The 24,697-nt window shown below is 38.1% G+C and overlaps 1 protein-coding gene across 3 annotated transcripts; it reads left to right on the top strand.

Annotated features, from left to right (window-relative positions):
* Window positions 1-192: 192 nt before the first annotated feature.
* On the top strand, window positions 193-24,665 carry LOC129259468 (probable arginine--tRNA ligase, mitochondrial). 3 transcript variants are annotated; one of them, XR_010293376.1, is made up of 16 exons: window positions 193-334; window positions 2,055-2,131; window positions 3,281-3,401; window positions 4,688-4,771; window positions 5,421-5,515; window positions 6,091-6,230; window positions 7,251-7,412; window positions 8,145-8,218; window positions 10,184-10,290; window positions 10,805-11,038; window positions 12,104-12,228; window positions 13,009-13,186; window positions 13,728-13,907; window positions 15,231-15,294; window positions 16,227-16,791; window positions 17,856-18,673. XR_010293376.1 is itself a non-coding variant. In XM_064098473.1 (16 exons), exons 1-15 carry the CDS (start codon window positions 299-301, stop codon window positions 16,311-16,313), a joined length of 1,764 nt encoding a protein of 587 aa, XP_063954543.1. In that variant the 5' UTR covers window positions 199-298; the 3' UTR covers window positions 16,314-16,331; window positions 22,933-24,665. The 3 variants fall into 3 exon arrangements, 2 of the variants coding, with proteins under 2 accessions (XP_063954541.1, XP_063954543.1); XM_064098473.1 differs by lacking the exon at window positions 17,856-18,673 and adding an exon at window positions 22,933-24,665 and having other exon boundaries at window positions 199-334; window positions 16,227-16,331; XM_064098471.1 differs by having other exon boundaries at window positions 16,227-18,673.
* Window positions 24,666-24,697: the final 32 nt, after the last annotated feature.

The raw sequence follows: 24,697 nt of genomic DNA, 5'->3' as shown, positions 1-24,697 counted from the left end.
ATGAGGATGAGAAGGAAGATGAAGAATGAGATGAGGACAAGGAGTGAGTGGGGAGTTGGGGACCTAAAATATTTCCGGATATGATCGTATTGAATGAGGTTTATATTCGGAGGAATTGACAGTCAAGAATATGTCCATAATCGAGGAGAACACACCGCACAGATGATTACATGCGGCTAACTTCAAAGTGCTGAAGTTAGCGCTTAAATATTGCCTGCCTGACGAAGCTCGAGCGAAGCAGTGAATCCAAACCCGCTCTAATAAGGATGCAAGTTTTCTCGCCAAGTAAAGTTAAAAGATGACTTTTATTATTCGTAAGCTGATAGCAAGGATGGTGAGCACGATCTCGGTTGTTTTGTTAAATTAAGAAGGATGTTATTCGCCAGTTCATGTTTGACTGTGAGACGGTGGCAGACGACAGTGTTGCCCCACCCGTTCATATTTATGTTGGAAGTAAATGCGAGATGTGTGAGCGTCGGCTGTTCATCTTCATGTGTTGGGGGAAAAAATGAGGAAAAAATAAATGGATTCGAGTTTGTTTAAGATATTTACAAAGGCTGTGGTGTGTCCAGGCAAGGATCCATGGAAGCAAGCCCCCCCCCCCCCCCCCCACCGAAAATTGGGGGAAGAGCGCAAGCGAAGCTTCAAAAAAAGTTCAACTTCAAAGACTAAAGTCAAGTAAAGAGGGAGATGAGAGAGAGGAAAGATTGAGGAAGGATTAAGAAAGAGAGGAAACTCGGGAAAGGGGAGAAGGGAAAGTAAAAGGAAGGAAAAGTACGAGAAATAGTTGGAAAAGAAAGGAAAGAGAGAGTGAAAAGAAAAGATAAAGATGGAAAACAAAGGAAAGAGAAAGGAAATGATGTTAGAGGGGAAGGGGTAGCCAGGCGGCTTCTTGAGTCTTTTTTTAGAGTAAAAAATATTTACTAACGTATGCTTACTCTCAATGAAGCCAGGTCTTCCTTCTCATTCACCTACACGAAGGATCCCAAAACCTGAAACTTTCACCCCGAGATTTCTACTTCTAAAAGATCTAGGCATAAATCATGTACATGTGATAAAACTTCATTTCCGACATTTCTACGCTCTCGTTGTTATTTTTAAACAAGAATTCATCAAAAAAATTAGAAAAATATTGACCTGGTTTAAGTCACCACTCCATTCACTGCCGTTTATTTCTTCAGCTGCGGTGACTTCTTTCCTCTCCCATTGACTTAGTAAACAACAAGCACACACACCGGCGCACACACACAAGAAGAGAGGTGACTTATTTCAGGATAAGGCCAAGAATCATTCAAGCAAATATTTGCCACACTCCTTTGCCTCCCCCCCCATCAGTAAAAGCTGGATGTGCACCTCTATTACATATACTTGCGTATCAGTTCAAAATTCCTGATGGGTTATACCAGGCAGCCCACCCCCCCCCCCCCCCATGAAATCCTGGATCCGCTCCTGGGTGTGCACTTTCTTAAATCTTATCTTAAAATATATTAAGTTCTGGTTTGATATAAATGAAAGGTTTCATTCTTACCAGAACGCTGAGCTTACTTAGCATGACTTTCGACCGGGACCAGGCGTACTCATTTAGCTGTGAGCAGAATTCCGACTTTTTTTTCTTCAAATTTTGATTTAAAAAAACAGAAATGAAATTTTTCAATGACAAGTGCTATTTTCATCATGACTGGCATGATCAGTAAGAAATCAATTTGATTTTTATCATTGAGAATGTAAAAAATGTATGCAGGTTAAAAACGTTATTGGATTTGCCATGAGACATGGATCCAGCTTTTGAGCAATTTTTTGTCAATGGTTGTGGTCAAATATATTTTTTAAATAACTTCTGAACTGCGTGCCTGGACATTGTGAATTTGATCTAAACTTGTGTTAAAAGGAAAAAAGTCCTGAAATACCATGGTTGCTTCATACCGCACTGAGAAATTATCACTCAAAGGTCATTCAAGGAAGCAGGTTCTCCTCAGTCCACCATTGCCCCCCCCCCCTACCTGTTGGAGTTAATTTTGAAAAGTGATGTTTTCTTCAAATTTGGTTAATAATAGGTAGCTGATGCAACTGCTCGGTCAGAGGATGCCATCCTTCCACTTTTGACACCAGCATTGAAGGGCAAAAAGAATAGGTAAGGTAATATGATAGTAATCTATTCTTACTCTTCTACCACAATTATTACTACTACTGCTGCTACTGCTGCTGCTAGTACTACTACTACTACTACTACTACTACTACTACTACTACTACTACTACTACTACTACTACTACTACTACTACTACTACTACTGCTACTGCTACTGCTACTGCTACTACTACTACTACTACTTCTACTTCTACTATTACTACTACTACTACTACTACTACTACTACTACTACTACTACTACTACTACTACTACTACTACTACTACTACTACTACTACTTCTTCTACTACTACTTCTACTACTACTACTACTACTACTACTACTATTACTACTACTACTACTACTGCTACTACTACAACTACTATTATTACTTATACTACTAAAACTACTACTACTACTACTACTACTACTACTACTTCTACTACTACTTCTACTACTACTACTACTACTACTACTACTACTACTACTACTACTTCTTCTTCTACTACTACTACTACTACTACTACTACTACTACTACTACTACTACTACTACTACTACTACTACTACTACTACTAATACTACTACTACTTCTACTACTACTACTACTACTACTACTACTACTACTACTACTACTACTACTTCTTCTACTACTACTTCTACTACTACTACTACTACTACTACTATTACTACTACTACTACTACTGCTACTACTACTACTACTACTGCTACTACTACAACTACTACTATTACTTATACTACTAAAACTACTACTAATACTACTGCTGCTACTACTACAACTACTACTATTACCTATACTACTAAAACTACCACTTCCATTATCACTACTACTACTACTACTACTACTACTGCTACCATAATAACCAACACCACCTCCACCACTGCCACAATTTAAAAGGTTAAAGCTTACAGAGGACACTATTTGCAAATTAAAAGTTAATTTGTGTGATATATTTATAATCTGGCAGTAGCTAATGCATAAATGACAGACATCTAGTTTCGTCATATGTCATTAATTGACTTTGAGAAGGTACAAAAATCATGCAGTTTGATTTAAAAAAATTCAAATCTGTGACAATTCTATTATATAAGTCGATTAGTCCTGTTTAATATTACGCTTTTTTTCCTTTTCAGCCTTGATCTCAAGCTTGGACTATCTGTTACTTCACTGAACTCTGATGAGGAAGATGGTTCTCGCTCAAAGCGGCCAGATTTCAATGTACTCAATGAGAAAGCTATGCAAATAGCCAAGAAGGTAATCTGCCTTATTAGCAGAAGGGAACAAGTGACACATGACCCAAATTTTAGATGGGGATATGTATTATTTTCTCTTTTATATTGTCTGTATTCAGAGTATGATTAATGTACTCCCAACCACCTTTTTTCACCACCCCAAATCCCAGTTGATATGTCACATAACTTTCCTTCTGCTGCTTTCATTTTTATTTTTTTACTATATTTTTTATGTTGCCAAAATACCAATGCAATTTAAATGTAAATTGTACACAATATGGCTATTTAGCTGCCATATTAAATTCAATGAAACATTTTCAAATCAAATCAAATCAGATCAAATTAAAATATAAGCTAATTGTATCTATTCCAATGTACTTCATATCATAAAATCTATGATCTCAGTCAATGTTTGTTAAGATGCTGATGTTGATGCTGATAATTTGAAAACCATTATAAAATATAAAAATATTGTTTATTGAAATAGCTAATGCTATAGCTAATAGACTGAATTAAAAATGATCTTACAAAATATGTAAATCAAATACAAAAAGTGAATGCAGTATGAAGTATAATGAATATAATTTATGGAGCTTACAATGACAAAGACATTGGGTGATTTCAAGTACGGTGTTGAAATCTGGCGTTGGTGTTGAAACACAACCAACACCAGCCACAACACCGTACTTGAAATGATGCTGGTGTTGGGATTGACCTCGGAAAAAATGACGTATTTCCGGCAGTTCGTGTTCAGCGTTGGTGTTGAATGTCGTCTGCAGAACCGAGCTTCACAGCTGGTGTTGACGATATACGTGCAATTTCCCCATTCACCAACAACAAACCCCAGGGATTGGGAAAATCATGATTTCAAGTTTGGTGTTGGTGTTGATGATTTGAAGCCCATGAACAGGCGGCGAACAGGATGAAACATCCCCATAAAAAGAGTGCAAATCAGTAGAGCCTTAAACATTTCAATGGACAATGATATTTACTCTTGGATTCTTGAAGTGGTTTTTGCCTTGCTTCAGCAGCCTTTTCACGCTCTCAACACCAACACCAAACTTGAAATCACCCATAGATCTTAGTTATTAAAGTGAGAAAGTGGGAGGGGATTAAAAGTTATTACAAACATTAAAACAATGTAGAGTGAGGAAACGCAGGAGCAGATCCAGCTGGATTAGACAGTTTTTAAAAAACAATGCCTGCCCTGAAATGGTATTGTATCTTACCCGACCTTATCCATCAATGGAATGGGCTGCTGATCTATAAAATATTTAAATAATTGTTCAACATTTATTTTCTTTCTAGATCACCTGCCCTGATCATGTGCAAAACATAAGTGTGGAGAAAGGAGTGTTGTATTTCTCACTGGATCCTCTATATGTTATCAAGGTATATTTACCCTCTCTTTTCTCCCCTCAACTTCTTCTCTCCTCCCCTTCCCCCTCTCTCTTTCTCTCTCTCTGTCCCCCTCTTTCTGTCTACACTTTATCTGTGTCAAAACTATTTGCTCTCTGTGACTAATTTCTTGTTTATAAGCCTCCCTCGATCTTTCAGAGACTCTTGACCTCTTCGGAAACATTTGCCTGTTCGTTTCTTGATACAAAATCAGTGAATTTGAGAATTGGTCTTGTAGGTTTCTGTTGAATAATGTCTCTTTTTAAGATCTGTACTTGTATAAACCACTAGTCCACTGAAATGTAAAACTTAACTTCTCGGTTATAACTGAAGCCAAAAAATCAAAACTACCAATTGCTCATGGAAATATAGAAATGAATAATGTTAATAGGAACATAGTAGATTGCATTAAACTTTCACCAAATATGAGGCAGCAAAACCAATGCATCAGTAAAAGCAAAATATGTTTGTTTCTTTATTACTGAGATGTGTGAAAGTGCCAATGGGAGACCATTGATAATTAAAAATAAAAGTGCTTATGCTCTACTACTACCCCCACTACACAAGACCTGTATTCTGTCTTTCAAGTTCCCATGCTCTTGGTATAATACCTTCACATTGCTTGTTCCTTAATACCTTTTAGCAAGTCATCCAAGATGTCTCAGAGCAACAAGGGCACTATGGCTATCACCCCTATCCTGGCAACGATGGAAAACTCAATATCATTGTGGAATACAGGTAAGGAAGGTCAAGGACTTATTTGAAAGGTCATTGGCTGGGGTCACTGACCTTTCTTAGCCCAATATTTTTTTGAGCAAGTTTCTATTATGGCTCTTAGCTTTGCCCTCCTTTGGCCAAATGTGAATAAACTTTAATAGCACATGTGTGCGAAACTCATTTGAGACACTTGGCCTTTCACTTGTCAATGTAACAGAACATTTTTTTCATCTTGCCTTCATCATTTAAATGAACAGAAAGACATTAGAATGATTTACCCTAATTACTTCTGATATGTTAAAATTATGTCTTCACTATTCAGGTTGAGATTACACATGATTAACGGTATGATAAGAGTCCTTTTCTAGCTAAAATTTTGAAATTTTAAAAGCTTGTATGCACATATTACACTTTTCGTTATTTGTGCTTTTTGTATTGATGAGAAAATAATGGAATCACTCTCTTATTTATCTCTGTCTATCTCTCTGTTTCCTTGTCTATCTTACTATCTTACTCTTCCTCTCCCTTTCCCCCTCTTTATCCTCCCCCTCTCTCATTCCCATTCTTGCACTCTTCATCCATAATTTCTTTGACAGCTCTCCTAATATAGCCAAACCATTCCATGCTGGGCACCTCCGATCTACTCTCATCGGAAACTTCTTTGCCAACCTTCAAGAACGTCTTGGTCACAATGTCACCAGGATCAATTACCTTGGAGACTGGGGTACTCAGTTTGGTAGGTCTCTCAAAGATACATGGCTAATATGTCAACAAGTTGCATGTCTCACAATACATGTGTCACCAATATTGATTGTTAGTGGGGGGCATCATGGTCTAGTGGTTCTGACTCTCATTTCCATCGGATGGTTGTAGGTTTGAGCCTTGACCTGGAAACGGTCAGCTCGAGCGTGAGCCAGGGTATTGATAATAGATGATGATGATGATGATGGATTCTTGTATAGCGCTGGTATCCGCCTCAGCTGGGCGCGCATGGCGCTTGCTCGCTCAAAAATAGGAAATATCTCACAAATTTCAATGTCTTCAAACAGTAATAGTACGCCTTGGAATAGATTTACTTCTAGCTAGATGGCGCTATTATTAATGCATATTATCATTATCATTATTATTGTTCTTGTTGTAACTACTACTACCATAAATAGTCTACTTTTCCTTGCAGGTCAACTAGGTAACATGCGCTGGGAGTGAGAATAAAAAAAAAACAATCATTACAGGTTAATTAATGAAATATATTACTGAATGAAGAATCCAAACCATAGAGAAAAAAAAAAAAAAATAATCAGTAGAACCAGCAGTGAGATCCCAGGAAAATTGTAGCGTCTTGGTTTCTAATCACTTAGAATGACAAAAATAGTGATTAATGCAGGGTGTTGAGTACACTATTTTTGATCTCTCTGGATTAACCCTTAACGTGCCATGAACACATATCGCATCTGCTGGAGTACCACAAACACATTTTCGTGCAATGGTCATACAGCTATTGTTATGCCTATTGCATTTTGAGGAGTGCATTGCATGCATGAGTGATTCCATTGTTCAGTTCAGCTTATGGTCAAGAGGTTTAACATTATTGTCTCAGGAGTGATCTTTTTTTATAAATAAAACAATTAAATATAAACTCTTTGAAAAAAATGGCACTCACTGATTACAGTGAATGGCACATTAAGAGTTTCACAAAGGGGCGATTTCACAATTAGGGCACAACTAGATCATTCTCTTTGTTTCCTCTTTCCATCAGGTATTCTTGGAGTTGGTTTTCAAGACTTCGGGAATGAGGAGAAACTGAGGATGAATCCGATTCAACACCTGTATGAGGTTTATGTAGCAACCAACAAGGCAGCCCAGAATGATCCAACCATCTGGGAAAGAGCTAAGGACCTCTTTCGAAGAATGGAACAGGGTTAGTTATTGGGTTCCATGACGTTTGATTTGGCGACAATTGCTCTGCTATAAATTCCGGACACTAATCAAATTACTATCTGCAACCCTGAGTTTAACACTATACCCTACCCTAAAACTAACCATTAACTTAACATAAAACCCTATTTTAACCCTAATACCTTGGTCACATAAACTCTACGGCGGCCGTACGGTGAGTCGAAAACAGCCGTTTTAACATTTGTTGTACCAGCTACATATAGGTGGTTTGAATAAAATGAATAAAACAGCTGTTTTTGACTCGCCATACGGCCGCCGTAGGTCATATGTGACCGAGGTATAACCCTAGATGTATCTTTGATGAAGTAAAGCCTGGATCAATTGTAGCAGGAGCAAATGTTGTTTCACCAAATTAAAAACCATTGGAACTTGTAATGGAGGTTTGGGATAAAGGTTCCTAACAATGCAAACAGTCAGAGCCCATTTTTACTTTGACCTATAGGAGAAACTCTGCTTAGGTTCTATTTAAATGAAATACATAAGAGCTGTAATATTTACTTTAGCAAGATCATAATCATAATAATAATATGCTACATTTAAATAGCGCTTATTATGATACTTTTAAGCGCTGTATACTATTACCCTGGCTTTAACACAGCTACTCTGATCAATTGCTGGAGTATTCAAGCAATTATCAAACATCATCATGAATCCTAGTTTCTTAAATCTTTAACTTTTATTCTTTTCACTCCAGGAGATTCAGATGCATTAGCAATGAGACACAGATTTCAGAACTTGAGTATTGCAGATTACAAAAGAACATATCAGGTTAGTATTCACTTGATCTACTAGCATATAGTCTAATTCCTAGATTGTCCAACACCATCATGGCTAAACCCACTTGGACTACTAGCAGATGGTTTAATTCATAGATTGTCTGACACCATCATGGCTAAACCCACTTGGACTACTAGCAGATGGTTTAAAGGGGAAGTTCACCCTGAAGAAAACTTTGTTGTAAAAATAGCAGAAAAAATAATTAAAAATATTGCCGAAGATTTGAGAAAAATTCCTCAAATAATTAAAAAGTTATTAGAACTTCAATTATTTGATTTGTGACGTCATATGCGAGCAGCATTCCTACATAGCGAATGGTAAAAAATCAATGAAATGTCATTTTCTCAGAAAATTTAAAATGGTTTTCACTGTACCTATTGTATATCAATTGTCAAATCATTTCACAACCGATCATGAATAGAAAACAAAATTAAGTCATCAGGAACCATGCAAAATTTGAAATTCATGCATTTTATATTACATAACACATGGGGCAACTGCTCGTTTATGACGTCACAAATCCAAAACTTTGAACTCTAATAACTTTCTTACTCTTTAACGGATTTTCCTCAAACCTTCACCAATATTTTTTACTATTTTTTCTGCTATTTTTACAACAAAGTTTTCTTCAGGGTGAACTTCCCCTTTAATTCATAGATTGTTTGACACCATCATGGCTAAACCCACTTGAACTACTAGCAGATGGTTTAATTCATAGATTGTCTGACACCATCATGGCTAAACCCACTTGGACTACTAGCAGATGGTTTAATTCATAGATTGTCTGACACCATCATGGCTAAACCCACTTGGACTACTAGCAGATGGTTTAATTCATAGATTGTCTGACACCATCATGGCTAAACCAACTTGGACTACTAGCAGATGGTTTAATTCATAGATTGTCTGACACCATCATGGCTAAACCAACTTGGACTACTAGCAGATGGTTTAATTCATAGATTGTCTGACACCATCATGGCTAAACCCACTTGGTCTACTAGCAGATGGTCTAATTCATAGATTGTCCTACACCATCATGGCTAAATCCACTTGGTCTACTAGCAGATGGTCTAATTCATAGATCATCTGACACTATCATGGCTAAACCTACTTGGACTACTAGCAGATGGTTTAATTCATAGATTGTCTGACACCATCATGGCTAAACCCACTTGTTCTACTAGCAGATGGTCTAATTCATAGGTTGTCTGACAGTATCATGTCTAAACCCACTTGGTCTACTAGCAGATGGTCTAATTCATAGATTGTCTGACACCATCATGGCTTAACGTACTTGGTGTATTAGCAGATGGTCTAATAGACTGTCTGATACCATCATGGCTAAACCCACTTGGTCTACTAGCAGATGGTCTAATTAGCATATTGTCTAATCCGGGGGGGAGGGGGGGCACTCACATATATTGGTGGTACTGGGACGTGCTGCTTTCATGGCCCCCTTTTTCAGACCTAATTTTCAGTTCTCTCGATACTCCGAATGACAAAAGTTCCGTTTAGAAGCCGACCCGCCTCACTCGCAAGACCCCCGTTTCGAAACATCTCAGTTCCCCAGTACTGCCAAAATTGTCCAGCGCGAGCACCACATGCGAGAGCTGCACGCACGGCTTACCAACTCCCCCCATATATGTAAGTAGCTGCTAGCAGCTAGCTCCATGCATGGCTAGCGCCCACATCTACATGCACCGTATCTACAGTACCACGATCCCGTTCCATAGACCCTGTTCTTCACACCGCCTGGTATATATTTAGTTCCCAAAACCCCGTATTTTACCCTTGTGGTCAGTTCCTTAGACCCCCATTTCAGGGTTTCGTGGGGTACACCCCCATCAAAATAAAATCTGAGTGCCCCCTGTATCTTATATTCACTTGTATGTTCACTAGTATATTCATCATGAATGTTTCAATGTTTCTTAACATTTATCTTGATTTCTGTAGAGACTAGGAGTTCATTTTGATGAATACTGCAGTGAATCCCAATACAGCAGTGAAGCACAGAATCTAATCAACACCCTCAGGGATGGAAATCTACTAACTACATCAAAGTAAGTGAATATTTACTGTGTTTGCGTCAAAGTGTGCATAGCACAGCCTGAGATTATACGACAGCTTTTTTATGTGAGACATTGATTTTTTTGCCTTTGTTACAATTAAATTGGTGTTGTATCCGAGCCTATGTTCAAACAATATAAACTGTGGACTGCACACCAGAGTATTCAAAATTTCAAGTAAAACATGTCACGTCACAGGCTTAATTAGTTTTAGCAATCAATCACTTTGATGATGTGTGTCCATATCACACTTGTGCTACTACATCAGTATGGTATAAAATTACACCCCCCAATCTATCATTTATTTATTTTATATCGTATGACAACACACTAGCAAAGGAGTGAATACATACAGATGCTGACTGAGCAGACCTCCTTCACAAAGTGGCCCTATGATACTAAAATTGGTTGCCATAGATTGGTATATTTCTTCTAGTGGTATTAGTAAATTAACATTAATAAGTACATAAATCCATTTTAAATACTTTTTTCTTTACGACTGATATAGGAGAGGAACGGGTGACATCAATCTCTCAGACGTCTGCCCCCGGTTCCCCATCGCCACCCTTGCTAAGAGTGATGGATCATCACTGTATCTTACCAGAGACATAGCTGCCGTCCTAGACAGGAGGAAACGTCATACCTTTGATGACATGTACTATGTAGTGGACAAAGGTCAAGAAGGTCACTTTGAGCAGCTGAAAGGAGTATTGAGGAAGATGGATCAAGACTGCTTTCAAAGGTAAGAATGGGGGAGGGTGTTTCACAAAGATTTAAGTCGTTTTTAGATTCCAAGCTGTGGTTTAAAAGGCATCACCGCATTGGTTAGTTCATGCTAAGAGGACGGGAGATATTGTGTATCAATCTATAGGATTGTGCGTTACATGTCAAGTGCGCATCGGCATTTAAGCATGACTCTATTAAAAAAATAAACTCTTACCTCTTTGTGAAACACCGCCCAAGTTTTTAGTTGGTAAGATAAAATTATGTGATGATGATATTAATATGAAAAAGGGAAGCTGTAATCCAGTTGCTTTTTTGTTTTCATCTGTAGTTGATATTTTTTAACAATATCATAGCATTATTTATCTTTCCATCGTCCATTGCAGCCTATATCTCACAAGCTTTGCTTTCAACTTAGACCTCTCCATTCTTAACCGGTTGAAATTCTTATTGAGTATATGCTTCTTGTTCAAGAACCGTCTATATTCATGTCAAATAGTATACTACATGAATTATGGAAAATAAACTGAAACTGAAGTCTTTAATGAAATATATGAAATATGATTTATTTATTCATTTGAAATCTTTTATACAAATTAGCTTCATCAATGGTCTTAATCAATTTACTGTTAAATGGGAAGGCCTTGTTTAGCAAAGCATACATGATAAAATTAAATACAATAGTTCAAGCAGAATACAACATCTCAAAAATTCAAACACAGTAAATGAAATCAGACTGAGGGTAAATTATCAGGTTAACAAACTGCTGTCAGAGTTGAGCGATGATATGCTTGAAGTGACGTACTCTGAATATGTTTACTATTTCAAAAAATTTGTTTATCATGTACATGTATTTCATTATAACTATCCCATTGTGTCTTTATATTACACTTTGTTATATCTTTATATCACTCATGTTCTTGCCACTACACTTCATACAATTTTATGTGGATTCAGAAAAATATTCTGGGGGGGGGCAACAAATGAATTGAATCAAATCAAATTGAATTGATGAATTGATTTAAACTGAATTGAATTGAGTTAATTGACTTGAAATAATTGTAATTGAATTGATATCACATAGAATCCACCACATCAAGTTTGGTAAAGTTTTAGGAATGCAGAGTCGGAAGGGAACTGCAGTCTTCTTGACTGATATCTTAGATGAAGCAAGAGATCGTATGTTGCATAACATGACACAGACATCAAGTGAGTGAAAAAGTATACACAGGTGAATGCCTGTTAACGTAGGATATGGGTTTTTGAATGGTTTGAGTATTTTCCAAGGCAAGTACCAATTGTGGCACACTGATTTGTGGTATTCTGTTATTGCTGATTACCTTAAAATAACGAGCTTTACCCTTTAACCTTAAATGTTCAGTATTATTTTATCATGAATTAAGTTTTATATCTCATTTTTGTATGTTTGAGAACTATTCATCCTTCATCTATTCTATTCATGAAACACACTATTCAAATTTTTTTTAAAAGGTATTTCCATATTTTCAAGATAAATATTGTTTGAGTTACCCCCCCCCCCTTTATATGACTGGTTGCAAAGTATGTTCCTCCATTTCTTACACTCATGATAAAAAGGAGTAAAACTTTTAATGGTTGGGTATTATTGCTTTATCTTCAGAACCTTGTCTTACAAAGATTTGCGATAGATTCAACACAAACTCAAATCCGCTTGATCTGAATTTGTGTAGTTAAGAAGTAGGAATTTTGGGTCAATTGCTATTAATTGATTTAAACCTATCGCAACCCTTGGCAAGATGGACCCAATGATATGTTGTCGACTTTGAGAAAAGCTTAAACTTTTTTCTGGTCTCTGTATTGAACATTAAGTCATTATTAAATGGGTCAAACTGTGAATTACTTAAATCAAACTTAATTTTCAAGTTTATGAATTTATGACCGTATCACTTTTAATTCATAGTCTCAAACACTTACAAACTTGTTTATTGTTGATATTTCCTGATTATTTAGCAACCAAAGAGCAAGAAGACCCCGAGCGTGTAGCAGAGATCCTTGGTGTGTCGGCTATCATCCTTCAGGATCTCAAAGGGTCTGTAATCACAGACTACAAGTTTGAATGGGATAGAGTCTTGACTAGTCAGGGAGATACAGGAGTCTTTCTACAGTATTCTCATGCAAGGCTTTGCAGGTAATTATTACTTAACAAACCCTAGCTTGAATGGAAATATGGTGGGAATTGAAAGGCGAGAAAAACATAGAGGAGAGTGGAGAGTAATCTTTTGTGAGATAAGGTGAAGTCCTCCATCGGACTATAAACAGAGAAGATGTGATGACTTGGAGCAGGAGAAGAAAAGATGAGATGAGAAGTCTTGGTGATATAGGGAAGGAGTAGAATAGCTTTGACATTCCGAACAGCTTGCCTTCTCGTCCTCAGGAGTGTAGAGTTTCCCTGTCTCAAAAGTAAGGCAAGGGAACCACTGCATTCCTTCTCTCATCAAAATCCTGCCCTTTTACCATGACTTTTCAGTAATTGCTGGGCCCTTGAATTTATCGATGTTTTTGACAGAAGCATTCTGTATAATGCTCGTAGATTCTTACTTGCTCAAACAATATATATACACACTTTGCAGTCTCTTGGGAGCATTCCAGCTGGGGGCTAAGTCATTGGTCAAAAAGTCAATCATGCCTTGTTAATGTCAACCATTTATTTCTTTATGTCTTCACCATAGCATTGAGGAGATGAACAGTATACCAGAGTCATCTTCTCATGATGATATAGATTGGAATCTATTATGTGAACCTGAAGCTGTACAATTAGCCTGGTTTATCAGTCATTATGATGTAGCCGTTAGGAGAGCAGCCTTAGAGAGGGAGCCTAAAGCAGTGGCCCAGTACCTACTGCAGCTAGGGTGAGTGGTGCTGAATGGATGGATGGAGGGAGTGATGGATGGAGGGATGGAGGGAGGGATAGATGGATGGAGGTATGGATGGATGGAGGGAGGGAGGGAGGGAGGGAGGGAGGGAGGGAGGGAGGGAGGGAGGGAGGGAGGGAGGGAGGGAGGGAGGGAGGGAGGGAGGGAGGGAGGGAGGGAGGGAGGGAGGGAGGGAGGGAGGGAGGGAGGGAGGGAGGGAGGGAGGGAGGGAGGGAGGGAGGGAGGGAGGGAGGGAGGGAGGGAGGGAGGGAGGGAGGGAGGGAGGGAGGGAGGGAGGGAGGGAGGGAGGGAGGGAGGGAGGGAGGGAGGGAGGGAGGGAGGGAGGGAGGGAGGGAGGGAGGGAGGGAGGGAGGGAGGGAGGGAGGGAGGGAGGGAGGGAGGGAGGGAGGGAGGGAGGGAGGGAGGGAGGGAGGGAGGGAGGGAGGGAGGGAGGGAGGGAGGGAGGGAGGGAGGGAGGGAGGGAGGGAGGGAGGGAGGGAGGGAGGGAGGGAGGGAGGGAGGGAGGGAGGGAGGGAGGGAGGGAGGGAGGGAGGGAGGGAGGGAGGGAGGGAGGGAGGGAGGGAGGGAGGGAGGGAGGGAGGGAGGGAGGGAGGGAGGGAGGGAGGGAGGGAGGGAGGGAGGGAGGGAGGGAGGGAGGGAGGGAGGGAGGGAGGGAGGGAGGGAGGGAGGGAGGGAGGGAGGGAGGGAGGGAGGGAGGGAGGGAGGGAGGGAGGGAGGGAGGGAGGGAGGGAGGGAGGGAGGGAGGGAGGGAGGGAGGGAGGGAGGGAGGGAGGGAGGGAGGGATTTTGATAATTGAGGCATGGATGGTTAGATGAATAGGTGTATAAAGAAAGCGCATGGATGTACTAATATTGTAAAGTGAATTTATGGATGCTAGGATACATTGACTTTACAATCGGAGAGATCAATAGATGGATTGATATAAAAAATTTATTCTGGGATTTAAAATTGATTTGTTCATGCACTCTGAAAAGTGTATACGTAATTGCAAAACTATATGTGACAATAATATGTTAAATAACTTCTAAAGGTATCATTTGCAAAGAACTATTATGTAGAGGCTTCATGGTACACCTTGTATCTCTCTTTATTTCTGAGACTTTTATGTCATCGTGAAAGGGACCACAAGTTTAATGACATACTTTCCAAAATATCAAGTCTGGGTGGTCCTTTTCGAGACCAAACTTCAAGAAAGGAACGTTGTGTGCCATGAAACCTGTGCATGATTGCTAGGAGTTATATTTGCTTTGATATAACAATGAAATGGAGAAAATGATTCATTTTTAATTTTCTTGACAGACACCTAATTTCCAGAGCAAACAACAAACTCAAAGTAAAGGGAAGTCCAGCTGATGTTCAGAGGGTGAGTGATGTAATAGTGTAAACAAACTCTTATGGGGGTTGCAAGAGCGTTGCAATCGATTGCAAGTCAAATTTTGGGTCACAAAATCATTCACAAGTCTGGCAATTAATCTCAAAGTCACACTTGATTGCTGGGCTCCGTAACACAAAGGTTTGCAGTCAATCGCTAAATAAGAATGACCACTCAAGGTCATTGTTGCACGCACACTCTGTTTAAAATTCTGACCGGGAACCAATCAGTGCGGTTCTTTTATATTTGAAATTTATCGCAAACCCTGGTCTGCTTCTTTCAACTAGTAGTAAAAATTAATTTGGTAAAGTTACAAGTGGTATATCAATTGTAGATTACTAGGAGAAAATTGCAACTGATTGCGCTTATTTTCGTGCAACACCCCCTTAGTTAAAGAAATAGGTAAACTGCCGATTCAACTACTGCCAACTGTCTACTCATTGCATGGTCTATCTTCATTTTAAAGTCTAATGCCATTCCGTCCATCAACATTTCGTCTAATCACCAGTTCATCTATTACCATTTTGTCTCATAACCAGTTAGTCTAATATCCATTTTCTTTTCACTAATTTCGTCCAATTAACTAAGTCCAATTAGACCAAATAGTATATGGACTTATTGGCTATTGGACCTAATTGTTATTAGGCAAAATGGTGAGTGGACGAAATGGCAATTAGACCATGTGGATAGTGGATGAACAGATGGTAGACCAAATGAGAGCAGACAAGTTGGTAATTGAATGAATTGGCATTAGACCAATTGAAAATAAACCCAAGAAATATTATTGTCCATAAATCTGTCAGAATGTAGATAAATACCAAACTTATTAGTGCAAGTTAACAAGCTTTTAGCATGTCTAAACTCAGTTCTATTTTTAAAATTTATTGATCATAGTTCTTTTGTTTTCTCTTGTGTTCTTACAGGCAAGACTTGGACTATTCCGATCAGCTAGAATAACCTTGGCCAACGGGATGAAGCTTTTGGGCATGACACCACTCACTCAGATGTAGAAGATGGCACTGAGACCGGTAACACAAGACTGTTCAATTCATTCAATGGATTTTTATTATTGATTGTAAAAAATTAATCATAAACAAATACTTACCATACATTGTGCATAATCAATTAAACCAGGAGCCCATAACACAAAGCTTAGCAATGATCTTAGAACAAATTTTCACGATTGATTGCATTGACTACAATGTACAATCAGTTGTAAAAATCAAGTGTACGATCAATCGTTATGCTTTGTGTTACGGAGCCTAGGGCCCATAACACAAAACTTAGCAATGATCGTAGAACATTTTTCTACGATTGATTCCATTGACTACACTGCACAATCAATTGTGAATATAAAGCGTACGATCAATTGCGAACCTTTGTGTTACGGAACCCTGGTCTATGTACTATATGCACAGCTCTCTAATACTACTACACCACAACAAAAATAAACATATCTTTACTGTACTCTTAAATGATTCCACCAAGGTAAAAGACTGTATATGTGCTGAGGAACTATTCCACAGTTTGGGTCAGAAAAGTCATTACTAATAACCCCTCTTTTTGAAAGAGCTCTTTGAATGTGTAAGATTGAAGTGTGGTAAATAATGCAATTCATAGAGAGCACATATCCACTCTGCACCGTGCTCAAGGCAGCATTGTCATCACAACCCAGGCTTTAGCCCCGCCTCACATCCAATGGCGAACAAGTATTTCAAGAAATAAATGTTTGTGCCAGGTACCTGTTTACATCACCTGGGTCGAGTGCAACAAAGTTGGATTAATTTCTTGCCGAAGGAAACTACACCATGGCTGGGATTCAAACCCACATTACTGCGGGCCCCATCTTACAAAGAGTTGTGATTGATCTGATCAATGACAACTATGGATGGCCAACAACATCAACATCTAAAATGCAAATTTGTTTAAATTTCTGGATATGATGTATTATCATACATTCATCGTTCTCTTGAAGATTCAGTGTGATTATCTTTGTTTATTAAGGAGATTGTGCAAATTTCCTGTAGAAAAAATTATGGTATGGATGAATTTCCATACAGTTGAGATTGATTGGATCAATCGTAACTCTTTGTAAGATGGGATCCTGATTGAAAAGTGAGGGTCGGAACCACTTATACCACAATGCTGCCAGTCTATCATATGGGTCATTCCATGGGGTTGGGGCAATTTTTGTGACATACCAGAACTCCAAAACTGTGTCTCATGTAAAGGCAAATGTATGCATATAATTACCAGCAAAAATAAATCGTGTCTCACCAAGTTATATTTCTCAAGCATCATGATGTACTGCAGATTCACACCTGGAAAATTATTGCCAGTGTTATGCCAATGTGATGTCCATGTAACGGTGGTAAAACTTTGTATTTGTTTTGCAGCAAATCCATCAAAGATCCCCAATTTTCAACTGAATTACTGACACATCAAAACTTAACCCCATTTGAACTGATCTTCTCTATGTAATGAAAAAGCTGATACCACCGTTACATGGACATCACACGATTTTGTTGCCCCATCCCCATGGAATGACCCAGATATGATATTTAAAATCAACTATGAAAATCAGTCTTAAAGATCAGTCATGAGATCAATTGCTATGTTTTGTGTTACTGGATCCTTGATAATCAATGTAGTCTTTCCTCCATCCATGTCTGATGGGTGTTTCATAAAACTGTTCGTAAGTTACGAGCCAATTTAGGAATGACTGGTGAACCTTTCTTACGCGCTAAATAATCGCCAATAAACATTTAATAGGGAATATCAGTTACAACAAGAAAGGATCACCAGTCATTCTTAAAGTCACTCTTTCCTTACAAACAGCTTTATGAAATGGCCCCCTGGGTGATAGTTTGGATGCTAAGAAAATGTGAATGCTTCTTAGTGAGCATCTAAAGAAGGACTCATTTTTGTAACATATCACAGACACAGGTGACAAGTGTGACCTTCTAGCTCAGATTTTTTAGAAGTCAAACCAATGTTAACCAATCACTTTAAGAATAGTATGAATTGTACGACTGAAAGGACAGCTGTGCTGGAGAGGTAAAGTATTTCACGCCACCTTTCAATCAAAATGAGGGCTTACTGATTTGGCATCACCATATATGTGTTGGGATTTAGGGTTTCAAATATTCATAGATTATATTTACTCCTTGACTATTTTCAGTTAAACATTCACTGCAAAGTTTCTTATATTTGTTTCCTCTGATAAATGGTAAACAGACACCATCGATTTCATTCGTTATAAAGTTTGCTAACCCACTTTGTGACATTACAGTCAGTGGTTTAAAATCACATGGCTTTGTTTACTTTGTTTATTTTCCTGTGCAATAAAATATTGTCATATTAAACATCACAGCTGTTGGCAAATTTTGAGTTTATTTATGATACATTGGAGATACTCAATTTATCTTTATATGAGTCAGGGGGCAAATTTCATCAACTGTATGTCAGTTTAAGGTATTATCATTTCAGCTTTCTTTTAAAGAGGTATTTTATGTTATGGGTTGATGACATGACTAGGTCTAAGATGTTGTCATCTGGGGAGTGTTTCATCAACATTTTCATCCGACAAGTTGTCAGATCTGACATCTTTCTCTGATGTTGATTGGCTGAGAGGTACTGTTACTATGGTAACTGTCGGATAAAATGGGACTTGTCGGATAAAACGTCCGACAAGTCCTTTCATGAAACACTCCCCTGATCATCCCTTGTACAATACAAGAGATGACCAGGGGTCCGTTGCAGAAAGAGTTGCGTTTAAACGCAAGTAAAAAAATCAATTTCAAGTCCCAAATGAGCGCTGTTGATTGGTTGAAAATCAAGGTACGCATGATTGATTGCACAATTGATTGCAACTCTTTCTGCAACGGGCCCCAGGGCCCCGTCTTACAAAGAGTTGCGATTGATCCGATCAATTGCAACTATGGACGGCCAGCAACGTCAACATCTATTATGCATGTTTGTTAAAAATATTTTCAAAATATGATGTATATTCATGCATTCATTGTTTTTGAGAAAATTCCCTGTGCTTCTCTTTGTTTACAAAGGACATTGTGCAAATTTCCTGTAGAAAAAATTAAGACACTGATGGATTTCCATAGAGTTAAGATTGATTGGACCAATCGTAACTCTTTGTAAGACAGGGCCCATATGATAAGATCTCGTTTCATGTCTTCTTCCTGTTGAAGAGATGATCACTTGAAAAGGTCGCGGATCTAGTCATGACAATTCCATTTTCAATTTGTCCAGCACAATTGATTTGGGGATTTTGCAAGAACCTTCTCAATGCATGACAACCTGTATAACAACTTTGATTTTCGAATACATGAGTAAAAGAAATTACCGTATACAGAAATAAGGAGAGTACTGGAAAACAAAACATCTCTAAAGTATGACATCACCAGTAAAACAATTTTTCAAAGAAGAGTGTATAGATTAGGAAGTACACCAGTCCTTTCATCCTTTTACCTCTCACAATGTTTGCCCAAGAGAGTGACAGAAAGTAGTTATGTGTGTGAGAGAGAGAGGGGGGACAGATTCAGAAAGAGAGAGAGAGGAGGGGGCATGAAAACACAATCCCAAGTCACAGTACAGGGCAGATCCAAATTCAGAGATAAAAAGATATTGCAGCGAGATACACAATGTACTGGTTATTTAGCAAAAAAAAGGAGTGGTATCCTTAAAGGAGAATGAAACCTTTCGAACAAGATAGCTTGTGTGAAAACAGAAAATCAAAGAAACAGATTAACGAAAGTTTGAGAAAAATCGGACAAATAAGGAGAAAGTTATGAGCATTTGAATATTGCGATCACTAATGCTATAGAGATCCTCATATTGGCAATGCAACAAAGATGTGTGATGTCACTTGTGAACAACTCTCCCCATTACTTTAGTATATATTTCACTTAAACTGCCTCTTTTATCACATCTATCAGTAGATCATGTGTTCTTTCTATAGGAGGGCATGTAATACAGATTTTTAAAGAATACATCATGGATAAAGAGTTTGCATCACCATAAGAAAAAGCAAAAAGAGACATTTTGGGGGTATTTTATAGTCCATCAAAGGGAAAGTTGTTCACACGTGACATCACACATCCTTGTCGCATTGCCAATGGGAGGATCTCCATGGCATTAGTGATTGCAATATTCAAATGCTCATAACTTTCTCATTATTTGTCAGATTTTTCTCAAACTTTCTTCTTATTCTTTGATTTTTCGACACAAGCCTACTTGTTCCAAAGGTTTCATTCCCCTTTAAAGAAAAGTTGATGAGATGATAAGTTCTCTCATCTCAACAACGTCATTGGGGAGATTTTTACCGCCTGTATTCTGCTACACAATCCATTTATGATGACTGAGCTTGTGTGTACTTTATGCGGTGACAGGCAAGGGTGTTTCCTCGCTAATACGGCATTACATAGTGTCCACACAAAGTAGTAGTAAAGAATTTACTTGAATTGATCGGGGCAGGCTTTCCATAGTTGACAGATGTAACAGATACATGATTTCAGAACAAGGGTTATCTTTATGACGTAAAAAGGGTAATCACGAAGTTGATCACGAGAGATTTTTTTTAATCAGCGGGATTTAATTAAACGAGACGCCAGAGTTCTTAAAAATGACAAGCAAACATAAAAAAAAAAGATTGAGGGCAATTAAGGCCTTCTGGGCACCCCCCCCCCCCCTTCACTGCTAGTTCCATGTTTGTCTGGTTGTTTGATGCTGTTGTGGTATTTGACCAGGTTGCTGGGAAAGCAGGGATGAACTTAGAAAGCAAGGACAGCAATTTATTAATCCTATCCTGGGCTATTTCGGAGGTGTTGATGACTCCCGTGATGACTGGGGAAGGGGGTATCGTAGACCCCTTTTTCTTTTAGCCGTTGTCTGTCGGACCTCTTGAACTAAAAATATGTCCGGGGCCCATTTCACAAAAGTTACAATGATAACTTCCAGGCCTAAATCCTTAACTTTTTTTTTTAATGGCTGTTGTTCATGAGCCCTGCATGCCGCATAATTACAACAACAAAAAACCGCAAAGTAAAAAATAATCGTGAGTTTGGCGGGCTTGAACCTCGCTATCATAACGATATTTATCCAGGGGCGGATCCAGGATATTCCAAAAGGTTGGGGGCACATTATTCCGAGGAAAAATTTGACATGCCCCAAAAAAGAAGGTGTTAACCAAAAATTAAGGATATTGCGTCCCCGAAAAAAATTAACAAGCAAAAAAAAAGTCTTCACTTTCAAAAAGGGGGTGGGGGTACACTTCTGTTTTAACGGCATTTTTACATCAAAAATTTTAATTTTGGTTCTCAAAAGGGGGGCACGAGCCGGCTGTGCCCCCCCCCCCCTGAATCAATAAGGGGAAGAAATGAAAGATAAAGGGAAGGTATTTTAAAAAAAAGTTCAATAATGCAATCGCGTATGGGAATAGAAATCAATGAGGCGGAGAATGTCATTCGCACGTACTTTGCCAGAATATATGTCCCTTGGTTACGCAACTAAAACCAGGGATGACACGAGCTTGTGATATGCCTCGATAATTATGGTGCACTTCCGTCGGCGAAACCATTTCCAAATCCGAGTCGACAGGGTTATATTTTCTTTCCAAAGACCTACAATCGGTCGGTTTGGAGTCGCTTATGAGTGTCACTTTATAGACTGTACGATGAGCTGTAATCAGTGGCCTAACGAGTCAAAAAAATTAGGGGGCGGGGGGGGGCAGAAATGGCGTATCGGGCAAACCTTATAAAAAGTTACGAGCGAGCGAGCGAGCTAAAAGTTCCAATTTTTTTTTTACAAAAATCAAATTTTATGATAGATTTTGACACAATATTCCTATTTCCCATGTTGCATGAAATCATAATTGTTTAATTTTTTCATAAATGTGTAAATGACGTGTCTCCATTATGATAAAATATGTTGCAGCAAGAAATAACTAATGCACTTAATCAGTTGTCCATTCAATTGTTTTAGTTTTTGGTAATTTTTTTTAATAAACCTAATTTCATATAATAAAATACAAAAGAACAAGTGGGGATATGATACCATCAGCACACCTGAATATTCATAAAGACATGCCGAGAACTGTTTCACCGGAATAATGCAAAAATAACTTTATTTGTTATCCGATTTTGATCAAATTTTCAGCGTTTTGCCTTTTTGAATTTTACTCATTTATTGAGATATAAATATCTTCATCCCGCAGCATCCCTTTCATTGAATACTGGAGGTATAGCCTGACCCACATCTTTATTTCGGCAGATGTCGTTCTTCTTTATTCCCCTTCCTCTTGTTTTATCCTTGTTTCACCATAAAAAAAATGATAGGGGAGACTGCCCTGTCTTGGTCGTTATAAACAATACCCCCGGGCATTTTATCATCCAAACACACTTTATACTTCGTCAAACATATCATAGTCAATTTTAAAATCGCATTTTAAGTTGACCTTAACAGACAAATGAAGAAAATATTTTTTACAATAATTATTAATGAATAAGATCTCAATTTGTGTTGAGTAAGCTGTCGAGTAGTCCTGCTGCTATAGCATAGTGGTCAATTTTGATATTAGTCATTCTTGTGATTCTCTATTTTTTCATGTTTTTATAGGAAAGCTTATGATGAGAAAATACCAACTGACGAGCAAGCCAGGGAGAAAAAGGAAAATGACGTCACAGAAATATCACTTAATGACATGGAAAAGCACACTCGAACAAAGCTTTTGGATCAGACAACACCAATTAGACATCTTTAATTCTACTTCGCAATGTTTAAAACCACTAGACTTTATATGGAATCTGAAAACAAATACAATAAAACAACTAGATTTTAATTCATCATGCGGACGAATTAAGTGGTCTGTCGTAAATAGATAGATAGATAGACAGACAAAATTATTTAAACAGATGAATAGATATTATATTCAAAGATAAATAGACAAATAGACATACATATTTAAACATAAACATATAAGATAGATAGATATATAGATAGATAGATAAATGGATAGATGGAGAAATAAATGATAGGTGGATATATATATTTTTTGTGTAAGCATGACCAAAATGCAATGAAAATTCGCATAACGAGCAAAATAATTTGTGCATATTGACTTCAAAATGGGATATTCAAAGCTCCATGTTTTCCTCGTGAGCAGATTACCTCCCTGTACAGGGAATGAAAACTTATCTATCACCGACGATGTATGTAAACCTGAAGTGAAATGTTTAATCTTACTCTCAATAATTTGGATAGTTCTTATTTGATTAATTTTGTTAATTCGCAAGTTGGCCTATCTATTCATTTTATGCATTTTTCTATATTATTCGAACTTTGTATGCAATAAACCGAATTGAATTTGAAATTGGAAAATTAGGGTTTTTAGGAGAAATGAGGAAATGCGAGCTAGCGCAGAGAGTGAGCTTGGGAAGTTGCGCGCATTTTCAGATTCGAATCTATAATCTTTCTATATTTTGTGTTTCCAGTCTTTTCACTACTATTCGTTATATTTCTTATAACACTGCATTATGAAGGGTAATAAACAAATTCCCGAAGAGAAGTGTGGATGTTGAGTCACCGCCAAGATGTTTATTGAATTGGGTTCTAAACTTCGATTTATATAATGGAGAGAATTGAGTCAGACCTAAACCTCCTTCATTTTGGTGCGATTTTTTTTTCTGAACAAAATCGTATTGGGTACGAGTTTAAAATTTGTGAACTATTTTCCATATAGTAAAAACTGCAATTTGTCGTTATTCTACATAGGTTTAAATTTCTCTTGATTTAGCTGTTCAGTAGGCCTACACTTGTTATCTCACCTTTTCCTCACCTTTCCCCTTTTCTTTTTCTTTTTTCTTTCTTTTTTTCTTTCATTCTTTCTTTCATTCTTTCTTTCTTCCTTTCTTTCTTTTTTTCTTTCTTTATATCTTTTTTTTTCTTCCTCTCTTTCTTTTTTTAGGAGGGGAATGTCTCCTCCACTTAAAAATTAGGGGGACGCGCCCCCCCTCCCGCTTCCACCGCCTATGTGTAAAGTCATGTGCTAAAACTTATTATTTGCACAGCCTAGGTTTGCAATTAGCAGATAAGAAATGAAAGGTAAATGGAAGGGTATAAAAAGTTCGGTAATGACATCTCAGATGAGGATAGGAATCAAATGAGAACGAAGGCGGAGAATGTCATTCGCACTTTGCCGGACTATGATCCTTGGTTGGGTAACCTATAGCTTGTGATATGCCTCTATAATATGGTTTACTTCCGTCGACTCCCAGCGAAACCATCTTCAGATCCGAATCGACCAAGGTTATGTTTTCTTTCCAATGACCAACCAGTATCAATGTCACTTTATAGACTGTACGATGAGCTTTAATCAGTGGCC

The sequence above is a fragment of the Lytechinus pictus genome, chromosome 4 (genome assembly GCF_037042905.1).
Source record: "Lytechinus pictus isolate F3 Inbred chromosome 4, Lp3.0, whole genome shotgun sequence".
NCBI lineage: Eukaryota > Metazoa > Echinodermata > Echinoidea > Temnopleuroida > Toxopneustidae > Lytechinus > Lytechinus pictus.
This window is presented reverse-complemented; position numbering and strand designations above follow the sequence as displayed.

Coding starts and splice junctions, on each gene's coding strand:
- LOC129259468 (XM_064098473.1), top strand. CDS start 299: ATGACTTTTATTATTCGTAAGCTGATAGCAAGGATG. Junction 5,516..6,090: donor AATATCATTGTGGAATACAG/GTAAGGAAGGTC, acceptor TTTCTTTGACAG/CTCTCCTAATATAGCCAAAC. Junction 10,291..10,804: donor AATCTACTAACTACATCAAA/GTAAGTGAATAT, acceptor CGACTGATATAG/GAGAGGAACGGGTGACATCA.